The sequence below is a fragment of the Chinchilla lanigera genome, unplaced genomic scaffold, assembly GCF_000276665.1.
Source record: "Chinchilla lanigera isolate Chin_1 unplaced genomic scaffold, ChiLan1.0 scaffold00014, whole genome shotgun sequence".
Lineage (NCBI taxonomy): Eukaryota > Metazoa > Chordata > Mammalia > Rodentia > Chinchillidae > Chinchilla > Chinchilla lanigera.
In genome coordinates this window covers 25,878,845-25,896,236 of record NW_004955415.1, presented here as the reverse complement: position 1 = coordinate 25,896,236, position 17,392 = coordinate 25,878,845, and the positions used below count along the sequence as shown (strand labels likewise).

General features: G+C 40.7%; 1 protein-coding gene and 1 long non-coding RNA gene across 2 annotated transcripts in view; one reads left to right on the top strand and one right to left on the bottom strand.

Moving 5' to 3' along the window:
- LOC102008088 overlaps positions 1 to 9,249 on the top strand; it is a 29,329-nt gene extending 20,080 nt beyond the window's left edge. Inside the window, exon 5 of the long non-coding RNA XR_260315.2 lies at positions 8,896 to 9,249. This is a non-coding gene — a long non-coding RNA (uncharacterized LOC102008088). The remainder of the gene's footprint in view (positions 1 to 8,895) is intronic.
- Positions 6,942 to 16,224, bottom strand: Snrpb2 (small nuclear ribonucleoprotein polypeptide B). The gene is made up of 7 exons (XM_005380902.2): positions 16,092 to 16,224; positions 14,659 to 14,779; positions 14,044 to 14,216; positions 10,203 to 10,343; positions 9,265 to 9,312; positions 7,763 to 7,851; positions 6,942 to 7,315 (listed from the first exon to the last, which is right to left on the bottom strand). Exons 2-7 carry the CDS (start codon positions 14,720 to 14,722, stop codon positions 7,156 to 7,158), a joined length of 675 nt encoding a protein of 224 aa, XP_005380959.1. The 5' UTR covers positions 14,723 to 14,779; positions 16,092 to 16,224; the 3' UTR covers positions 6,942 to 7,155.
- Positions 16,225 to 17,392: the final 1,168 nt, after the last annotated feature.

The following is a 17,392-nucleotide window of genomic DNA, read 5'->3' as shown; positions in this document are numbered from 1 at the left end:
AGCTCATGACCTAAAGGTCTGTCACTGGGCCCTTATCCCTAAGAGGCTCCACCAACCCATAGTGCCACTCTAAGGGCCAAGACTTTAGCACACAGGTACATATTGGAGATCCAAGTTACAGCAACCTCTTCTTAGATGTGCAAAAATTAGGCTCAAAATGGTCATGGTCATGGGTCATTGAGAAGCAGATAGTGTTAGAGGTTCATGTTACCTTCTTTTCTGTGCTTCTGGACCTGTTTCCCATGAAAAGAGACTAGTAGTAGCACCATCTATTCAACAATATTTACTGAGCACCTACTGTGTGCAGTTCTCAGCACTAGAGATACAGCAGTGACTTTTAAAAGGTTTTGACCCCATCTTTTATGTTTTATTAGGAGAAACAGACAGTTGCTGCTTTTTACAGAGTATCCAGGGCTGGCTTTTCTCTGATGAGGTGGACGTGCATGCCCACCCCACCATTTCTCAAGCAGAGATTCCTGTCAATGCCCTCTCCAACTCCATTGATGGTGTGGTTTCAGAGTAATACTTCCTCCCTGCACCCCCAAGGGTAGTCACCGCACAAAATAAGCAATGGACAAGAGTTCAAATTAATTAGTACCAAATACTTTCTAAGGGATTAATTGGTAAAGCAAAATATGCTCATAGTATAATAAAAAGGCTTTGTTGTTTGGGGCATGTGTATGCATGTGTATGATTAAGCGCATGCAATAACAAATTGTGCTGCTATAAACATGGGTGCACACATATTGCTGTGGTATGATATCTTTAATTCTTCTGGGAAAATACCCAGAAGGGGAATAGTTGGGTTAAATGGGACTTCCAATCCTAGTTTTGTGAGGAATCTCCAAATTGATTTCCACAGTGGTTTCACCAATCTATATTTCCACCAGCAGTGGAATAGGGTTCCTTTCTCCCCACAGCCTCTCCAGCATTTGTTATGTTATGGCAAAAATTCGGGCTGTATTCCGCAAGAGACCAAAGAGAAGAGACAAAGTTTTAATTTAGACCAGTCACCTCTCATCCCGACGTGCAAGTCCGGGAAGTGGGCGTGGACCTGTCTTTGTTCCCAGGTTATATACATTTTTGGTTTCCATGGTAACAGAAAGGAATGTTGTAGCCCTGGCCACATGTTGTTTTCCTTGTGCCATGTAACTGGGTCAGGCTCCGGTCATGAGCCCAACCACAATGATATATACTTTCTGTACTCTGTTCTATATGTCCCCTTTAGATAACCATACATTTCCTTTATGGTTACAATGTTTACCTAGGGCCAGGAGATGGAGCTGCCCAGGCAGGGTCATGGAGGGTTACCTAGGCCTAGGCGCCCCCTTATCTTGGGGAGACATTCCTGGGTAGTGTTGATCTGGGGAATTAGCTCTTACACTGTCCTGGGAGGCTTCCCAAGGCGCCATGTAGGCTTTTACCAAAACTATTTTATCTAAAATAATATGCTAAGATTCATTGTCCCCTACAGTTACTGGTTGATTTCTTGATGATAGCCATTCTTTCTGGGGTGAGATGGAATCTCAGTGTTGTTTTAATTTGCATTTCTCGAATGACTAATGATGCTGAACATTTTTTTTATGTATTTATTCTCCATTAGTATCTCTTCATTAGAGAAGTGTGTATTCATCTCAGATGCCCACTTTTGGATTGGGTCTTTGAATTTTGGAGGGCTGATTTTTTTTAATTCTGTATATGCCGTGGAGAGAAGTCCTTTGTCTGAGGGGCAGTTGGCTAAAATTTGTTATAGCTAAACCTTGGAAACAACCCAGATGCCCACACACTGAGGAATGGATAAAAAAGGTGGGGTATTTTTGTACAATGGAGTATTACTCAGCTATTAAAAAAGATAATCTCGAGGCTTTTATAGGTAAATGGATGCAACTAGAGACCATACTCATAAGTGAAATAAATCAGACCCAGATGGATAAACACCATATTGTCTCCTTGGTTAGGAACCTGAAAGACTAGGTAAAACTCAAAATGTACAATAGATGATAGGAAAGGGCAAGAAATTGCTCAAAGGAAGGAATGACTGGGATGAGGGAAAGAAGAAAAAAGAAAGAAGGAACACAAAATATAAATTATAGATGAATAGCTGCAATAGCTGTATTGCTGATGTCTGATAGAGTATTGAAATGAACAGTTAATGATTATAATTTTTTATGTTCTGATCAATTGTGCATGCTTGTGTTTGGTGGTCTGAGCAACTGATTTGAAGGTAACAATATGCAATGGAATCACAATGGTGAACTAAAAAAAAATGATTAAGTGCATGCAGTAGAGTTTTACTGTTTGTACATAAAAGGGATTTGGTGTGTGTGCGTGCATGCATCTGTGCTGTGTTTAGAGGAGGATCTTTTAAACAGTTGACCCTGACTTGGACGCTTGTTTTATTCAATACTTTCATTATAGACAAGGAAACTGAGGCACATAATTGCCCAATGCCTTTTCTTGACCACCTGACACAAAGGTCACCCAGAGGGATTGTAGTCCTTTGCTCTTCCCACTCATTGCTGTCAAATGAGAGTTGGGAGTTTAAATCTTCCATTCCACGCCACGTCAAGGAAAGGATAAGTCTGAAATCGTTTCTGAAAGTAGAATGTTGTGCTTTTTTTTTTTTTTTTTTTTTTGCTATAATCTAGGGGGCTAAAAGCATCTCTGGGAAAACTAAAGCACAGGCTAAATCTTCATCATGCTCGGGCAGCTGTTTCAGAGGGCTGCTGTGGTCTCCAGCCAATCCTCTACACGGGAGAGCTAAAAGACAATTGCCATCCAAGAGATACTTTAAGAAATGGAGACTGCATAAACTTGGATTGCCATGCTGTGTTCAGGCCCCCCAGGGCAGAGTAAAATGGTGAAGGAAGCCACATTTCAGCCATTACAACTGAATAAAGAAGGCTAAGGCTCATGTGAAGCTTTCATTGGTCTTTTGAAGATGAAGAAATAAGGAAACGATGCCAACATTGTAGGTGCACCCTCGGGAAGCCTGGGATACACTGGCATCTGCACTGGGCAGAGATAGAGGGAGACTAGAGATTGCTGGAAAGTCTAGCTAGCAAATAGGAACATGAACTTGCAGGAATGTGCCTAATGCTCCAAGCACGGCAGTCACTGAGGGTCCAACCTGGGCTCTTTCAGCTTCCTCCTTCTGGATTTCAGATACATTCTTCAAACCTAGTTTGTGGTTCTTAAAAAGGAGGCTCTGGCTCTGTTAGCATCTCAGGGGAGGCTCCAGTAATCAGAGGGGCAGAAGCAGCCTCCTGGCTGTGGCCTCCTCTGTCCTCTAGGACCTGGCCCCTCTGCCTCATAGACTTCTCCCTTCTCTTCCTCCTGGACTCTTCCTGTCAAGCTGGTTGATCTCTGGCTTTTGAAAACACAATCCCCAACACCCACAACTTAACCCTGCCAAGGTAATGGGTCTGATGCTACCCCTCAACAATATGTACAAAGAATTTGTTTGCCCTCTCAGGTCATCTGTAACCTCTGAAGAGGTAAAGAAGTTTAAATTGGCTCATGGTTCAGGGAATTCAGCTCATGGTCAGTTGGCCCCCCAAGGCAGAAACTCCATGGTGGAAGGACATGGAGAGCAAAGCTACTCACCTCATGGAAGCCAAGAAGCAGAGAGAAGGAAGGAACTGGAGAGAGTAAACCCTTTCAGGTCACATCCCCAGTGACCAAACTCCAAACAAGACTCGCCTCCTAACAACACGTCCAGCCATTACTCAGCCATGAATGAACCTACTGAGTATAGCACCCCCATGATCCAGTCACCTTCCACAAGCCCCACCTTTACATATAGGAGACTTCTGAGGGACATTTTAGATCTAAACTCTACCCTCAGATACGGACATTCAGGTTTCTGGCCAAGATGCCCCCCGAGACACATGACCTAACACACGCACTCCATTTGGTCCGCCAACCCACAGCCTATCTTCCCAGCCTTGGTACAGTCCTGCAGCAAGTCTATCTGACATGCCTGGTTTATCTACTCAGTGCTGGTTTGTCTACAAACTACCAACTACAATGAAAGCTCTACAACACAGAGGCCTGTTCATCATTCTAGCATGCAGAAAAATACTTAGCACAAAACTGAGTGTATGATCCTTTTGAAAGTGTACACTTCAGTACGTACATATACAGATGTACTTTTACCCAGAGTGGAAAGTCCCTAGCTTCTATCAGATGTAGAAAGATGTTCTTAACACCTCCAAAGTAAGACTCACTAAATAACTGCCACCAAGATGTGGTCCCTAAACCTTAAGTTTGGCATCAGTTTTTTGAACTAGTGTTAGACTTCACCCGAGAGGCTAAATCTGAATCTATACCTTAACAGGATACCCATGTGACTCACATGTGCTGAAGTTTACAACGTGCTATTTCTGGGCAAAGCAAATAGAGAAAAGAAAATGTAGTCAGTGCTTCACCATTTTCATTAGGTTGCCAATGGGTACATCTTCAAGGACGAAAGTATTTCTTAAATAGGTAAACAGAAAACACTATAAGCCTGAAGGAGGGATGCAAACTTCTTGTAAATTTTAGTTGTACACTATTTTCTATTTATCAGTGTGCTGCCTTTGAAAAAATTACCACTTGAACTAATCACCTTATTGTAACCTTCACAAAGGTAGAAGTCTGCTTTGTTAATTCTTAACCTTGACTCATATTGGAATCACGCTCAGAACTTAAAAAATACTGATGATTGAGTTTCACTCTTAGTGATTTAATTGATCTAAGATACAGATGGGGCACAAGAAGTCAAAAATGCCTCTCAGGTGATTCTAACACGCAAAGTTGAGATACATTGTATAGATAACCTAACTATAGTACTTTCTCCAGTCATTCTCAAAGACAGGTAGGTTAGGAAAACTAAAATATCCTGATTTGATCAAATCATTTCCCTTCTTCCTTCTTAAAGCCAAACTTTCTACTGTAGTTACCTATGAGAGTTCTCAGCAAAAAATGTAATACGCTGAGGTTAACAGATCTAGTGTGGAAGGGAGTTACAGCCCAGGAAAGGGGGAAACTAGAATACACTCGGGGCTGTTGAACTACAGCCTGAGGCATTGTTGTAAATTCATAGTTTTTACATAATTATATAGATTTATCCATGGATGGATGCAGAGTTTCTGTCTATATGAAATTGAGGACAGACTGAGGAAACTCAGGAGACATGACTACACATAATACAATCCTAGATTGGATTCTTGGGCTCTTGGCAAAGTCTTAATTTTGCTACATGGGATTAATATTAAATTTCTCATTTTGATAGAGTGGTTATGAGAATAGTCTTTTACATAACTACCCAGGGACATACTGAGAGGCGATATGCAATCAGGTCAACAGTCTCGAGTGGCTCAGGAATGTTAACAATTGGTAATCCCAAGTGTCTCTGGGGATTCTGTGTACTAGTTCACAAATAAAAATGAGAAATTGTATCTAAACTGAAAAAATTAAAAAGCACATGAGATGTTACTCCTCTGCTCAAAATCTAACAATGCACAGCCACACAGACCAGAATAAGAATGTTCGTATGTCCACTGTCACTTTATTCATAAAGGGCCCAAATGGAAGGAACACAAATGCCCACCTGCTGGTGCAGGGAACCCAACCCCATCAGTCTGAAAGGCAGCCCAGATGGGCCCAACTACCTTAACAGAAAGCAGAGTGGGTGCCTGGGGCTGACGGGACAGGGAATCATTTCACTGCACAGGGACACAAGGAAACTCCTTAGGGTGATGGAAAGCTCTTTATCTTGATGATTACATGACTACACGATTGCCCAAACTCATCAAATGGGCACTAAAACAGGTGAAGTTTACTGTTTGTAAATAATCCAATTTTTACAGTTCTCTAAAATAGTTCTCAATTGCACCAAGAATCCAAGTCCTTAAAAAGGCTAATCCTCACACCATTCTGGCCACGCTGGCCTTTCGCTAATACAGCCACTTGAAAACGGCCCACAGCTCAGGATCTGAGACAAGCAGTAACTGAGAGAGTAAGCAAAACATTTATCATCCCAGAGTAATTCAGTTACCAAAGTACACGAGCTTGGCAACTGGGTCAAAAAGTTATTCAGAAGAGGCAATCTCCAAATGTGGCAGTTTCAGGAATAAAAAATTTTGCTTTTAATGTATCTGCAAAAGTGATGCAATAACAACCTGTTTACCTAATTCTAAAAGTAATCTTTCTGTAAGTATATAATAAGAGTAAATTTTGTTCAAGGAAATACTAAAACACAAATGCCAAAGAATATTTAGTATGTACCATACCTGCAAAAACTTGTCCATTTCTAAAGATCCCCAAGGTGTTAAAGCAGGAAGAATTGAGTCTTAAATATAAATCAAATTGCTAAAGGACCTTTGCAAGTATCCGAACGTTGGTGTTTAAGAATTGCAAAAAGGCAGCAAGATTAGCACTGGCAATCAGTCTACCTGTCCTAAAAAGGATTACAGATTAAGGCTTCCCCTTGGGGGTCTTTCAATAATGAAGTCTGATACTAACCAAGCAGTACTCCTTAGAAATAGTATCACCTCAAAAGGAAAGAATAAAATGCAAAATTTAAAGATAGTTGATGCTTTTCTTCTGTTTTCTTAGAAAGCAGTAAATATAATTACTCTTAAATAACCTTTGCTAAATACTGAATGAAAGGCTCATGAAATCACCTCTAGCAAAGTACAATGTTCATTTTCTTGAAGGATAAAAAGATCAAATTTAGATCTTGTTCAGGTTTCATTTTCTCCAATACCCAGTATGATCTGTTTTAAACATTAATACAATAGTCTCTTTAATCTTTGTTAAAATGGCTAGTGTCACTCTATCACTAGCTACTCTAAAGTAACTGAAAAATATTGTCTTATAGTTTTATATGCTTAAGATGTGTTCTAGACTAGAATAGGCACTTCATGACAGGGTAATGGGCAATAAGCAAAACATTATATATCCAGAATACAAATCAAAGTTTATTGTACAAAATTAAGGCATTCATATTACACTTCACTAAGGCTAAAGAAAAACTAGACGATTGAAGTCTTTCACAAAAATTTCACTTTTACTTCGCGTCTACCTCCACCCATTAAAATGGCCTGACCAAATGTTACCAAAACAAACACCATAAATAACACAAGTCTCTTCAAGATGCCCATCCCGAGGTTATTTCTTGGCATAGGTGATCTTCATTGCATGGGATGGTGTGATCTTAAACCCTTGTAGTGCATCCCTGGCAGCTCCAGCCTGCCCATCATTTTCAAATTCCACAAAAGCAATGTCATGCCTTCCAGGTACCAGACGTACTTCCTTAAAACCAGGGAACCTGCAAGGAACACAAACAATTCATATGTACACAGACATGCATAAATGTCTGCTTCGTGTTTGTATTTGTAAGCACCTTCCTCATACTAGTTTAGGAAACGCAATCATACACTACCAAGCATCTTGACTAAGATGGAAGAGTCTAAATGCTAATTAACACCGTGAAAGAACTAAAAATATCTATGCTGATTCTATTTTTGTCATTATATTAAAGCTCTGATTCCTGTTTCACTCACTAGTTAGAACTAAAAATTCAAACATCAGAGAATATTTAGCTTTCTGTTTGCTAAATCTGCAGATTGGCTTCAATCTTTGATTAATCCCAGGCCAAATCAATGAACCCATAAGGAATGACTGCTGTGGGATAACAAATGGCTTTGGCTCATGGAAGTGCTGAGTGTCCTGTTGGAGGAAGACCAGAAAAGGCCTTGTTTGTAAATTGACTTACTGATTAAACAGCATGGATAACATCATCTCATTAGTCTCTTCTGGTAAATTATTAAGGAATAAAATATAGTTTGGAGGGTAATCAGGGACCTATCCAAAAAAAAAAAAAAAAAGGGCAAAGTTAGCTTATACAAGTAAACAGCACTGTCATTCACTTCCTACATTAAAACCTGAACCTCAGTTATATTCCAGTTTATATAAGCTTGTGAAATCTTATGACAACGAACACTAACACTGAAAAACAATGACATTAAGAAATAAATATAAACCTAACAGCAATTAAGTGAAGATGTTCAAGTCACAACAATGCAAATTTCGAAGATTGCAATCTTAAAGATTTTAGGTATTTAAGTAACAGTATGTAAAACAGTATTTATGCTTTAAGCATGTCAATTTAAGAGGTCAATTGTAATTGGAGAATTCTGTCATGAAGAATACATAATTAAAAGAATCTAATAAAACTGGAGAAGGCAGGAATGTTACCCGTCCTCAGCTGGATACCCCACTCAGGTAACACTCGGTAGTCAATTCCTCTGCACTACTGTTTACTGCCACTCCACACGAAACTGTAAAGTTACTACTGAGAATCACCACTTGGTGCCTAGGGTGGGGGTGCGAATAACATGTGCACAGCACCCAGTTTTATCTGAAACAAGCACGTTATCAGATATTGAACTATCTGATGCCCCACCCTAAGTTATGAGGAACTATAGGGAAAGGGCCCTACATACAAAGGGAGTCCCCGTCTTCAGGATACTTTCATGGAGAGAAGAGATCAAGTATAAAAAAACGAGCAAATAACCCAAGGCTTGGAGAATTAAGTGTTGGCATTTGTGGAATGACTATAAATGCAAAGAACAGAAGCAGAAAAAACAAAATGCAAGTAACTTGAAGTCAGAGGAAAAAAATCTTAGTGGACAAAGAAGTCTCTAGATTTATGGATCTTGCCAGACCCTTAACATTTCAGGAACCAAGTATGAAACCATGAGTACAAAACTCAGCTCTTCGCTTTGAAGCACCTAGTGGGAGATCTGGCAAGGATTTTCTAAAACAAAAGAGACTTAAAATATAAGGCTAAGATGTATTTGTGCTAAGGAAGTAAGAACAAGGCTAACTCAAACACTGTTCCCATAGGGGGAGTGCTGCCAGGATCAAAAGGAAGAGACGAGCTCGTGGCCTCACCGGTCATCTGTGCCGCAAGAGTATAAAGCCCTGGCTACACACTAAAGAAACACGCTTGCTCCCAGCCCTTGGAGATTTATACCTGCCATACAATTCTGTCACTGATTCATTATGGGACACAAGGAATACTGTTGTTTTTTACCTCTTAAAATTTAAGATGTTGTGAAAAGTAAGCTTCTAACATTAAAGTGGTATAAAATTTTACATATGATTTCTTATAGACGCAACAATTTTGGTTTAAAAACATACGAGTTGCTCTGTACTACTGTCATAATTCTTGTAATTTTATTTTAAAGTAAACACCACATGGAAAAATATTACCTGAGGATTTGGTGCTGCATTTCCTTGGGTATTAGCTGTAGATGTTCCCTAAATAAAGAAATACGGAAACAATTAAAATTTCCAATACCTCTAAAAAGGCAACAGGTATTTATAACCACTGCATAAAAATAACATTTCCAGACTTTTAAACTCCACTTAATTTTAAGAACTTACAACTTAACATTGATTTAAAATTATGTATTCAATTGGTCAATGATTTCTGAAAAGCCCATCCCTAAATTTTAAAAGACCGTACCAGAAAATTTAACACCTATGCTTTAAAATGGAGAATACATAAGAAAAACAAGGACCAATTTTATTTTTTAAAAAACTGCATACCGGCACTCAGGAGGCTGAGGCAGGAGGATCCTTGCAAGTTCGAGACTAGCCTGGGCTACAAAGTGAGCTCAAGGCCAGCCTGAACCACATAGCGAGACCCTGTCTCAAAAAACACAAAAACAAAACAAAAACAAAAAAACCCCTGTATATACACATACTAAGTGAAAATGATTTCTAATCACTTTAATCCAGAAGTAACTACTTTTTGGGTGACAATTTACTTTTACCTCATATTTCAAATTAGATTTTGTATCCCTGAATTACTGAAAGCAGCTCTGAGTGGATTGTTCATGATAAAGACAGTATTTACAATACTATATCTAGGCAGAACTTAAATAAGCCAATAGATATTAACATATTTTGGAAAAAGATGGAATTAAATGTTATGCAAATTTTAAAAACCTTCTATACATCTCCATATATAAATGTCTATATTTTATTTTGTTGCTTAAATATAAATACTGGAATTTTAGAACTTGGTCATTCCAACCTTTAAGAACTTCACCTTTTAAACACACATGTATCACAAATACATGCCTCAAAGATCATCCCCTGCACGTATGACAAGCACCCAAAAATATGAACTTTATCTGTCTCACCTGGCCAGGCTTTTTGTTTGCAGTGGTTGCAGTCTGTTCCACAGTTTTGGCTTTTTTCTTTTCTTTTTTCTTTTCCTTGTCAGCAAAAGTGCCACGCATTTTAGATATTATATCAGAATCGGTTTTTGCATACTGGATTCGCTGTTTTAATTATTTGAAAACAGGTTACTTCTCATCAAGCTGATGGCTGTTCAATGCAGCCATTGTTTCAAATTCCACTGGACAACTATACTACAAGCTCATTTTAAACACACTTCCTAAGGAAATGGTCAAAATACACTGAATGCCAGATGGAAATAAATTGTGGCCTATGATGTACAACTAAGAGTTCGATTCAACTACATTTATTAAAAGAAAAGCCAACTGTTTTCAAGTTGGGAAAACAAGACTGATATACCCGCCCCACTGCTTCTCTCCATTAGTAACAGGAAACCACACTGGAAAGTGTCTACCTCTTAGCAGCACGCCTCGGCAGGAGGTTCAACATGTGTTATCAGCTGCAGAATGCGCCACATGGAATTGTTACTCTCAGTGCTTAATGCACTCAGGACTGGGAACAGCTTTCCTTTGAATCCATCATTTTTAAATGAAATGACTTTAATAGCAACAGCAATTTAAATTTATAATGTTTTGAAAGGCAACAAAGGACAGCATCACAGTTTGTGCAGCTGGGCCACTCAGACTTTTACTATGCCAGAGCCAGCAGAAAAGGGAGGCACCTGTGAGACAGGGAAGTATTCAAATACACTGGTCCAGCAGGGCTTTCCGTCAGCTGTAACAAGCAATCCAGCAGCCTACACAACTTGTCAAAGTGCAGGTGTGGGGAGTCCTGAGATTCGGTGCTTTCAAACAGTACAAAGGGGCCAGGCTAAGGGCCTAGGACCAACTCTGCGTAGTACAGCCCTGGCCTAAAGCATCATCGCACAGCTACGGTCAATACCAGTGAGCTTTCCAAATATTTTGGCCAATGACTTAAACTGTTTTCTAAGGTGTGACTATGTGCAGACTGCAACTTCCACCTTAAGCCAATAGCAGGAAAAGTAACTACTTTTCCGATTACATCAAAACACAGTAGCCCTACAAATTACTATCTAAAATTGCCCCTTTGTAGCAAGAATTTGATCTCAATCTTGAGGCAAAAAGGCACTTTAAAGGAGTATACATCAGAAGGCAGGGGATGAGTTAAAACCAAGAGCAGTTCTTCCTTCCCTCTGCTTCAGCTGGAGATGAATACAGTGGAGAAACAGTGAAGCAGGCCCTGCTACACCGTCCAACCTCAGGCCATTTCTGCAGGGGCCGGGCTGCTGAGCCACCACTGCGGCCGCTCTCCCTGGGCTTCCCCGCCAGCAGCTCTAACAGTCTCACCTGGCACCAAGGTCTAACCCAAGCAAGCAGGTTGATGGTTTGGATGGAGTCTGCCTTGGCTACAGCTTCCTGATAACTCCAACCTCGTCCCTGACCTGAACAGACCTTGGTGACCTGATTTGTCCATCTTTGTGAAACAAAGTCTCCTGTGAAAGTATCTGCTTTCAGCTACACTCCTAGCTGGCTGGTCTAAGGTAGGGGTTTTCAACCAGAGGTGATATTTTCTGGCCCATGGACGGTTGGCACTATCTGCAGACACTGCTGGTTGCCATATCTCTGGCATGCAGTGGCTGGAGGCCAAGGATGCTGCTAGCACCCTACAATGCACAGCAAAATGCCCCCCGACCCAAGGCGTGTGGTTTAAAATGTCTGAAGAGGCGCTGCTGAAAAACCTTGAAGACCACATACCCATAAATGATAAAAGTTCACCCACAACTTAAAGATACAAAAGGACAAGATTTACATTTATACCAAAGGTTTCATGATAGAAGCCCTTAGGAAGATGGTTTTACTTTACTGAGGTATTTTTGAAATTAAACACAGACAATCTGTTCTCAGTTATAAGTTAGAGCAAATTTTGTTCATTTATGATCTGGTATGTTAGAGTTAGAAGAGCAACTAAAATCACTTAAATAAACTGGACCTGACGGCATATGCCTATAATCCCAGCACTCTGGGAAGCTGAGGCAGGAGGATGGAAAGTTCAAGCCTGGCCTGGACAGGCCAGTGTCCTTAGCAGGACTCTGTATCAAAATAAAACCTAAGAAGATGCAAAAATCAGGTCACTAAAAAGGGGTGAACACATGGCTCAGTGCAAAGGCCCCAGAAAAAGCACTTAATTAACAAGACAAAAGAGCTCAAACAAACAAGACAGCTCAAAGAATTTTATTCCATATAGAATCAGGCCAACGGGATTTTTCCACTAATAATTAGTTAGCAAGGTGAGGCTGGTGACAAACACAGCAAACTCTTTCCACCGATCCTGTACCCAAGTTACCAGGCACATGCAAACTTATCACCTCAACTCAGCAAGACTGCCCAAAAGGCAATCTTAGACTTCTGCCAACTGAGATCTCATCTATGCTGTTTCTTCAGACTACTAAGATCAGGTAGTTTCAAGAAACCCCACCTTACTGAAACTCAGGGTCAAAGATGGTATAAAATGGGGGTCCCCAAATGCCTGCCTGTGGCCAACTCTGTTTTTCTTAAGTTCAGTCTTGTGTCACAGCCACATCTTCCTCATTCACATCCCACCATAAAGACAGCAGAATAAATGGTTCCCATAGAGATCATCCAGCTAGCATAGCTTACATCTACTATCTGCACAGTTCCCTGACTGCTAGTACAGGGGAAAACATTTACAATACTAGATGTTACGTGGTTATTTTCAAGTCCCAATGCTGTCACTGGTTATAGTAATACAACTTGGATGAACAATTAACCTTCCTGCTTCTGATTCTTTATCATCAAAATAAAAGCATTAGACCAATGGTTTCTACTACATCCTGAAGGCCAAATCCAGCCTGTGGCCTATTTTTGTGTGGCCTTCAAGTTAATTTTTTAAATACAATTTTAAAAGTTAAAAAAAATACACAGTATACATAAACCAATTGTATGTAACCCACAAAGCCTAAAATAGTTCTCACGTTGTCCTTTAGTTTGTGCTGACGGCTGAATTAGATCAAAGGCTATCCAACCTGCTGACACTTTAGAGGTGGTGAAACTGACCACAGGCACAGAGCCTGTCAGTGGAATTAGAATGAGGATCCATGGATCTTCTGAATCCTGGGCTTTGGCTCTAAGACCACTTCACACCACATTCTAGTCCCAGAAGACAAGCAGTTTGGAATCCATACCAAAGTCCATACTCACACAAGTAGGACTTCAACTGTACGCTATCCAGTCCTCTGCCACCTCTCACTTATACCAGTCCCCTCTGGCAGCAGCTAGATATGGATGTCATCTTTTTTCCTGAGTTTACAATTCCTCATGTGTGTCTAATTCATTTCCATTCAAGGCACTCACAAACATGCACATTAAGCCTATTTTTCCTTAGATCATTACTTTACCTTGACTGTCTAGCTTCTGATATGTAGTATTTCCCCATAGATTTGCTAAAACTTCAGCCCAGATTTGCTTCTCGACCCAGGATTTTTGATTTTTATGTTGTTTTGTAAGTTTACAAAGCTTTATAAGGTTTCTGTATTCATGTTCTGTGCTATTCTATTTTTTTTAAAGAATATCACATGTGCAGCCATCATGATTTTAAAAATGTTGTATGTCTCAATATACTTTGGTTCCACCATTTAAACCGGTGTAAATTAAAAATGCATTCAACTTTATTAGTGTATTTCTATGAGAATACATACGTAACGCTTCCTAACACATACTTAAAAGCAGAAAGCAATACATTCTGTATTTATGAATTAACTATATCTTAACAGTAATTAAAGTGAACATAATAGCATGAACTCACCATTGGTTTACCATAAAATGGGAATCCTTGCAACTGTCTCAAGGCATTTGTAGATGAGCCCAGTTCTTTAAATATTACAAAGGCCTGGCCTCGCATCTTCATGGTCTTTAAAGCCACAATATCTACCACATGCCCAAACTGAGAAAACAGCGCATACAGGGATCGCTTCAATTCTGTTCAGAGAGGAAAAACAACTTATTTGAGAATGAAATAACAAAGTTCTTCACAGGGGCTGGGGATTTAGCTCAGCAGCAAAGCGCCTGCCTGGCAAGTGCAAGGTCGTGAGTTCAGTTCCCGGTACCGGAGAAAAAAACCAAAAAAAAAAAAAAAAAAAAAATTCTTCACAAATGACACTGCACTGAATGTTCCCCACCCCTCAATTATACTGTTATTTGTTTTAATAAAAACACGTAATATTCCCATTAAGTTATCTGAAACCATTATGAGTAAAAACAGATCAGTCTCTACTTCTTTTTACTTTTAAAAAGCTTTAAAATCCTTATACCAAATGGAATGAAAAGGACAACCGCATAAAAAGTTGTGGAGTAGTATCGTTCTGTAGACAATAGTAAAAGAACATTTTAGAGGTGAACAATTATTTTAAAAAGCACGTACCTTCTTTTTTAATTTTATCATTCATATTGTTGATATAAATTGTATGATTTGGTCTGATATCCATGTCTGGGTAACAGAAACTGTATGCAGCCACGAAGTATGATTATTTTCTTCAAATAACCTGAACAGAAAAAAAGTAATGTTATTAACAGTAAGGGTTAAATCATACTGGAATATGGCATAAAGATATGAGTTATTAATTTTTCGTAATTCTTTCAATCCCAAATGTCAGAAAGCATCAGCTGCCAGTAACTTTAATTCCTCCCTAGCATGTGCTAACCCTCTTTTTTAGATCTCAGGCTCAAAACTAGGTAGAACACCAGCCAGTATATAGACAGATTTTAGTAGTATCAATACATCTGAGGTATAAAAACCTTTACACTTGCTTTTCAGTTATGACAAATGATACTGTCTTTCCATTTGTGCAGGGTACTTCATGGGTACACTTACCAAGCACTTTCACATCTATTTCTTAATTTGTATGTATTATCACCAAGGCTGTGTGATGGTTAGGAGCTCAGATTGTAGTATCAACCAGATCTGAATTCAAACCCTGTCTATGCTCCTTAGAAGTCACCTCACTGAAGGCCAGTTCCTTAGTATCTCAGGTCCTCTAGGGAATAGTAACAGCACCTACCCAGTATAACTCAGAAGATTTATGAGAAAGGCCTAACAGTTCTTGCACGATCAATAAGCACCGAAGGTGGCTATGATGAATGGTTAGTCCAAGTTAAGGGACTTGTCTAAGGACACAGCCAGTAAGCTGTGGGCCTGAGAATTCAGCCCTCGAATTTTCTCCTGCACGTTTCTCACACTCACTGAACTATTTCATTTTCATATTTTAGAGTTTTGAATTCGTATTTAGATTGAACCTTTCATATTTTACATCTTTTTTTTGCTGTAAATTGGTTTTGCTTATTCCCTTGGTGCCTCACCTATTCCTCTAGCTCACAAATACAATGCACTCACTGCTCGAGCCTACTGAACGGCCTGCGCTTGTATGAATATCATGAAAGGTAATGCTTCCGGAAGGTTTGTAAACTCCTAAACTGAAACCTGGAGAAGGGCTGGGGTCACGAAGCAGACAGCTCGAAGGAAGTGACAGATCTGAGACGGGGAGTTCAGGAGGAGTCTTGGGAGGACGGCGGGCCGGGGCAGGGCGGTCTGGGCCACCTGGAGACGCCCCTTCTTTTAATCTTAAAAAGGGACCCGCCGGAAGGCACAGGAAAGCGAAGCGAGCTGTCAACGTTCACACAGCAGAGGGATCTTCATCATCTTCTACCTTCTTAAGCGCAAGCTCCCAGGCCGGAAGCCTAAGGGGCTGCCCCGCCACCGGCAACCGTTCGGGCGCCTCGCAGGCCCAGCGCGCCAGACTCCAGCAATTCCCCGCCCCCGAGCGAACCCAGAGCCGCACACGTCCGACTCGACTCTACCTTTGTGTCTGCTCAGCTCTGAGTCCGCAGCTCCGGGAATCCCAACAGCGAGGTACACAGCCCTCGAACCCACCCGCAACACACGCCGCCTTCCTAAGAACCGCGAGCCGGAAATGGAATAGGCACCGGAAGTAACGCTACCACGCTCCTTAATCGAGCGCCGGCAGGTCGAGAAGCCGAGCGCCAATTAGATCGATGCCCCCTCTTCTGGAGAACGCAGCTAGGGCTCTCTCTGCGCGTGCGCACATGGCGGGCCGGAAGAAGTGGCGGGAAAGGGGACCAGGGAAGGAAAAAAGGAAATGTGTGCTGAAAGTGGGAACCCGGGATCATACTGTGAGGGACAAGGGGCAGTGAATCATTTCCATTACCACGACCTTAGCAGTTTAATCCAGACAACAATGCCTTCCATCTGTCTAAATCCTGCATAATCTATGCTTTGTTTTTATTTATTTATTTTTGCTGTACTGAGGATTGAACACGGTGTTACCGTCTCAGTGTTACCTCTCCAGCCCGTTTTTCATTTTTTGTTTGGAGACAGAGTCTCACTAAGTTGCCTTGGCTGGGCTCAAACTTGCCTCTCCAAGTGCTGGGATCATAGGCTTCTGCCACCAGCCCTAGCTCCAAATCCTATATAATTTCACAGCAGTTCCTCACGCTGACAATGTGGATAGGTGGTGCCCAGTTTGACACCATCTTGAGGAGAGCTAGTGCCCTTTCAGCCAAGTCTCTGACTCCTGGACTCAGGGTTCTCTCCTCCAGTACTCTGCTGCTCTGTTTGAATCTCAAGCAGTCCAGTTTGAGACCCCAAAGCAAAGAGAAATGGCGTCAGTACCTGATTCTCTCATCATCTTAAGAGCATCATCCTGGGATCATCATGCTTCATCATCCTAAGATGATGTGCCTAACTCATTCAGAAAACAGTAACTCCATGCCACCTTCCCACTCCCCTCAAACAAAATGAGTAAAGAAAGGAATTAGTGTTTATATCAAAATGAGGGAGAATTCTTAAAACAGTACACATTCATCTACTTATCTATTCATCAGACATGTGTAAGGCATGTTCGTTTTTAAGAGCCAGAGGGAAGCTCATCTATGTTCTCGCCTTAACTAATCTCTCTGACCCTCACTTTCGACTGTGAAATAAATAGGCATCTCAGTAGTACCTCCTAGCTACTGGGAGATCTCAGGAGATGACTGTAAAGAGTTGTCACATGACCAGATGGAAAATACATAGTTCACAAATGTTATTTCCAAATGCTAGCTCTGACTTAGATGTACAGATAAAGGATAAAGGGGGGTAG

What these genes read in the sequence shown, in the direction of transcription:
- Snrpb2 (XM_005380902.2), bottom strand. Translation starts at nt 14,722, where the DNA reads ATGGATATCAGACCAAATCATACAATTTATATCAACAATATGAATGAT. An exon ending in CATTTTATGGTAAACCAATG is followed by an intron (nt 10,344 to 14,043) that starts GTGAGTTCATGC and finishes TAATTAAAACAG; the next exon opens with CGAATCCAGTATGCAAAAAC. An exon ending in CAAACAAAAAGCCTGGCCAG is followed by an intron (nt 9,313 to 10,202) that starts GTGAGACAGATA and finishes TTCTTTATTTAG; the next exon opens with GGAACATCTACAGCTAATAC.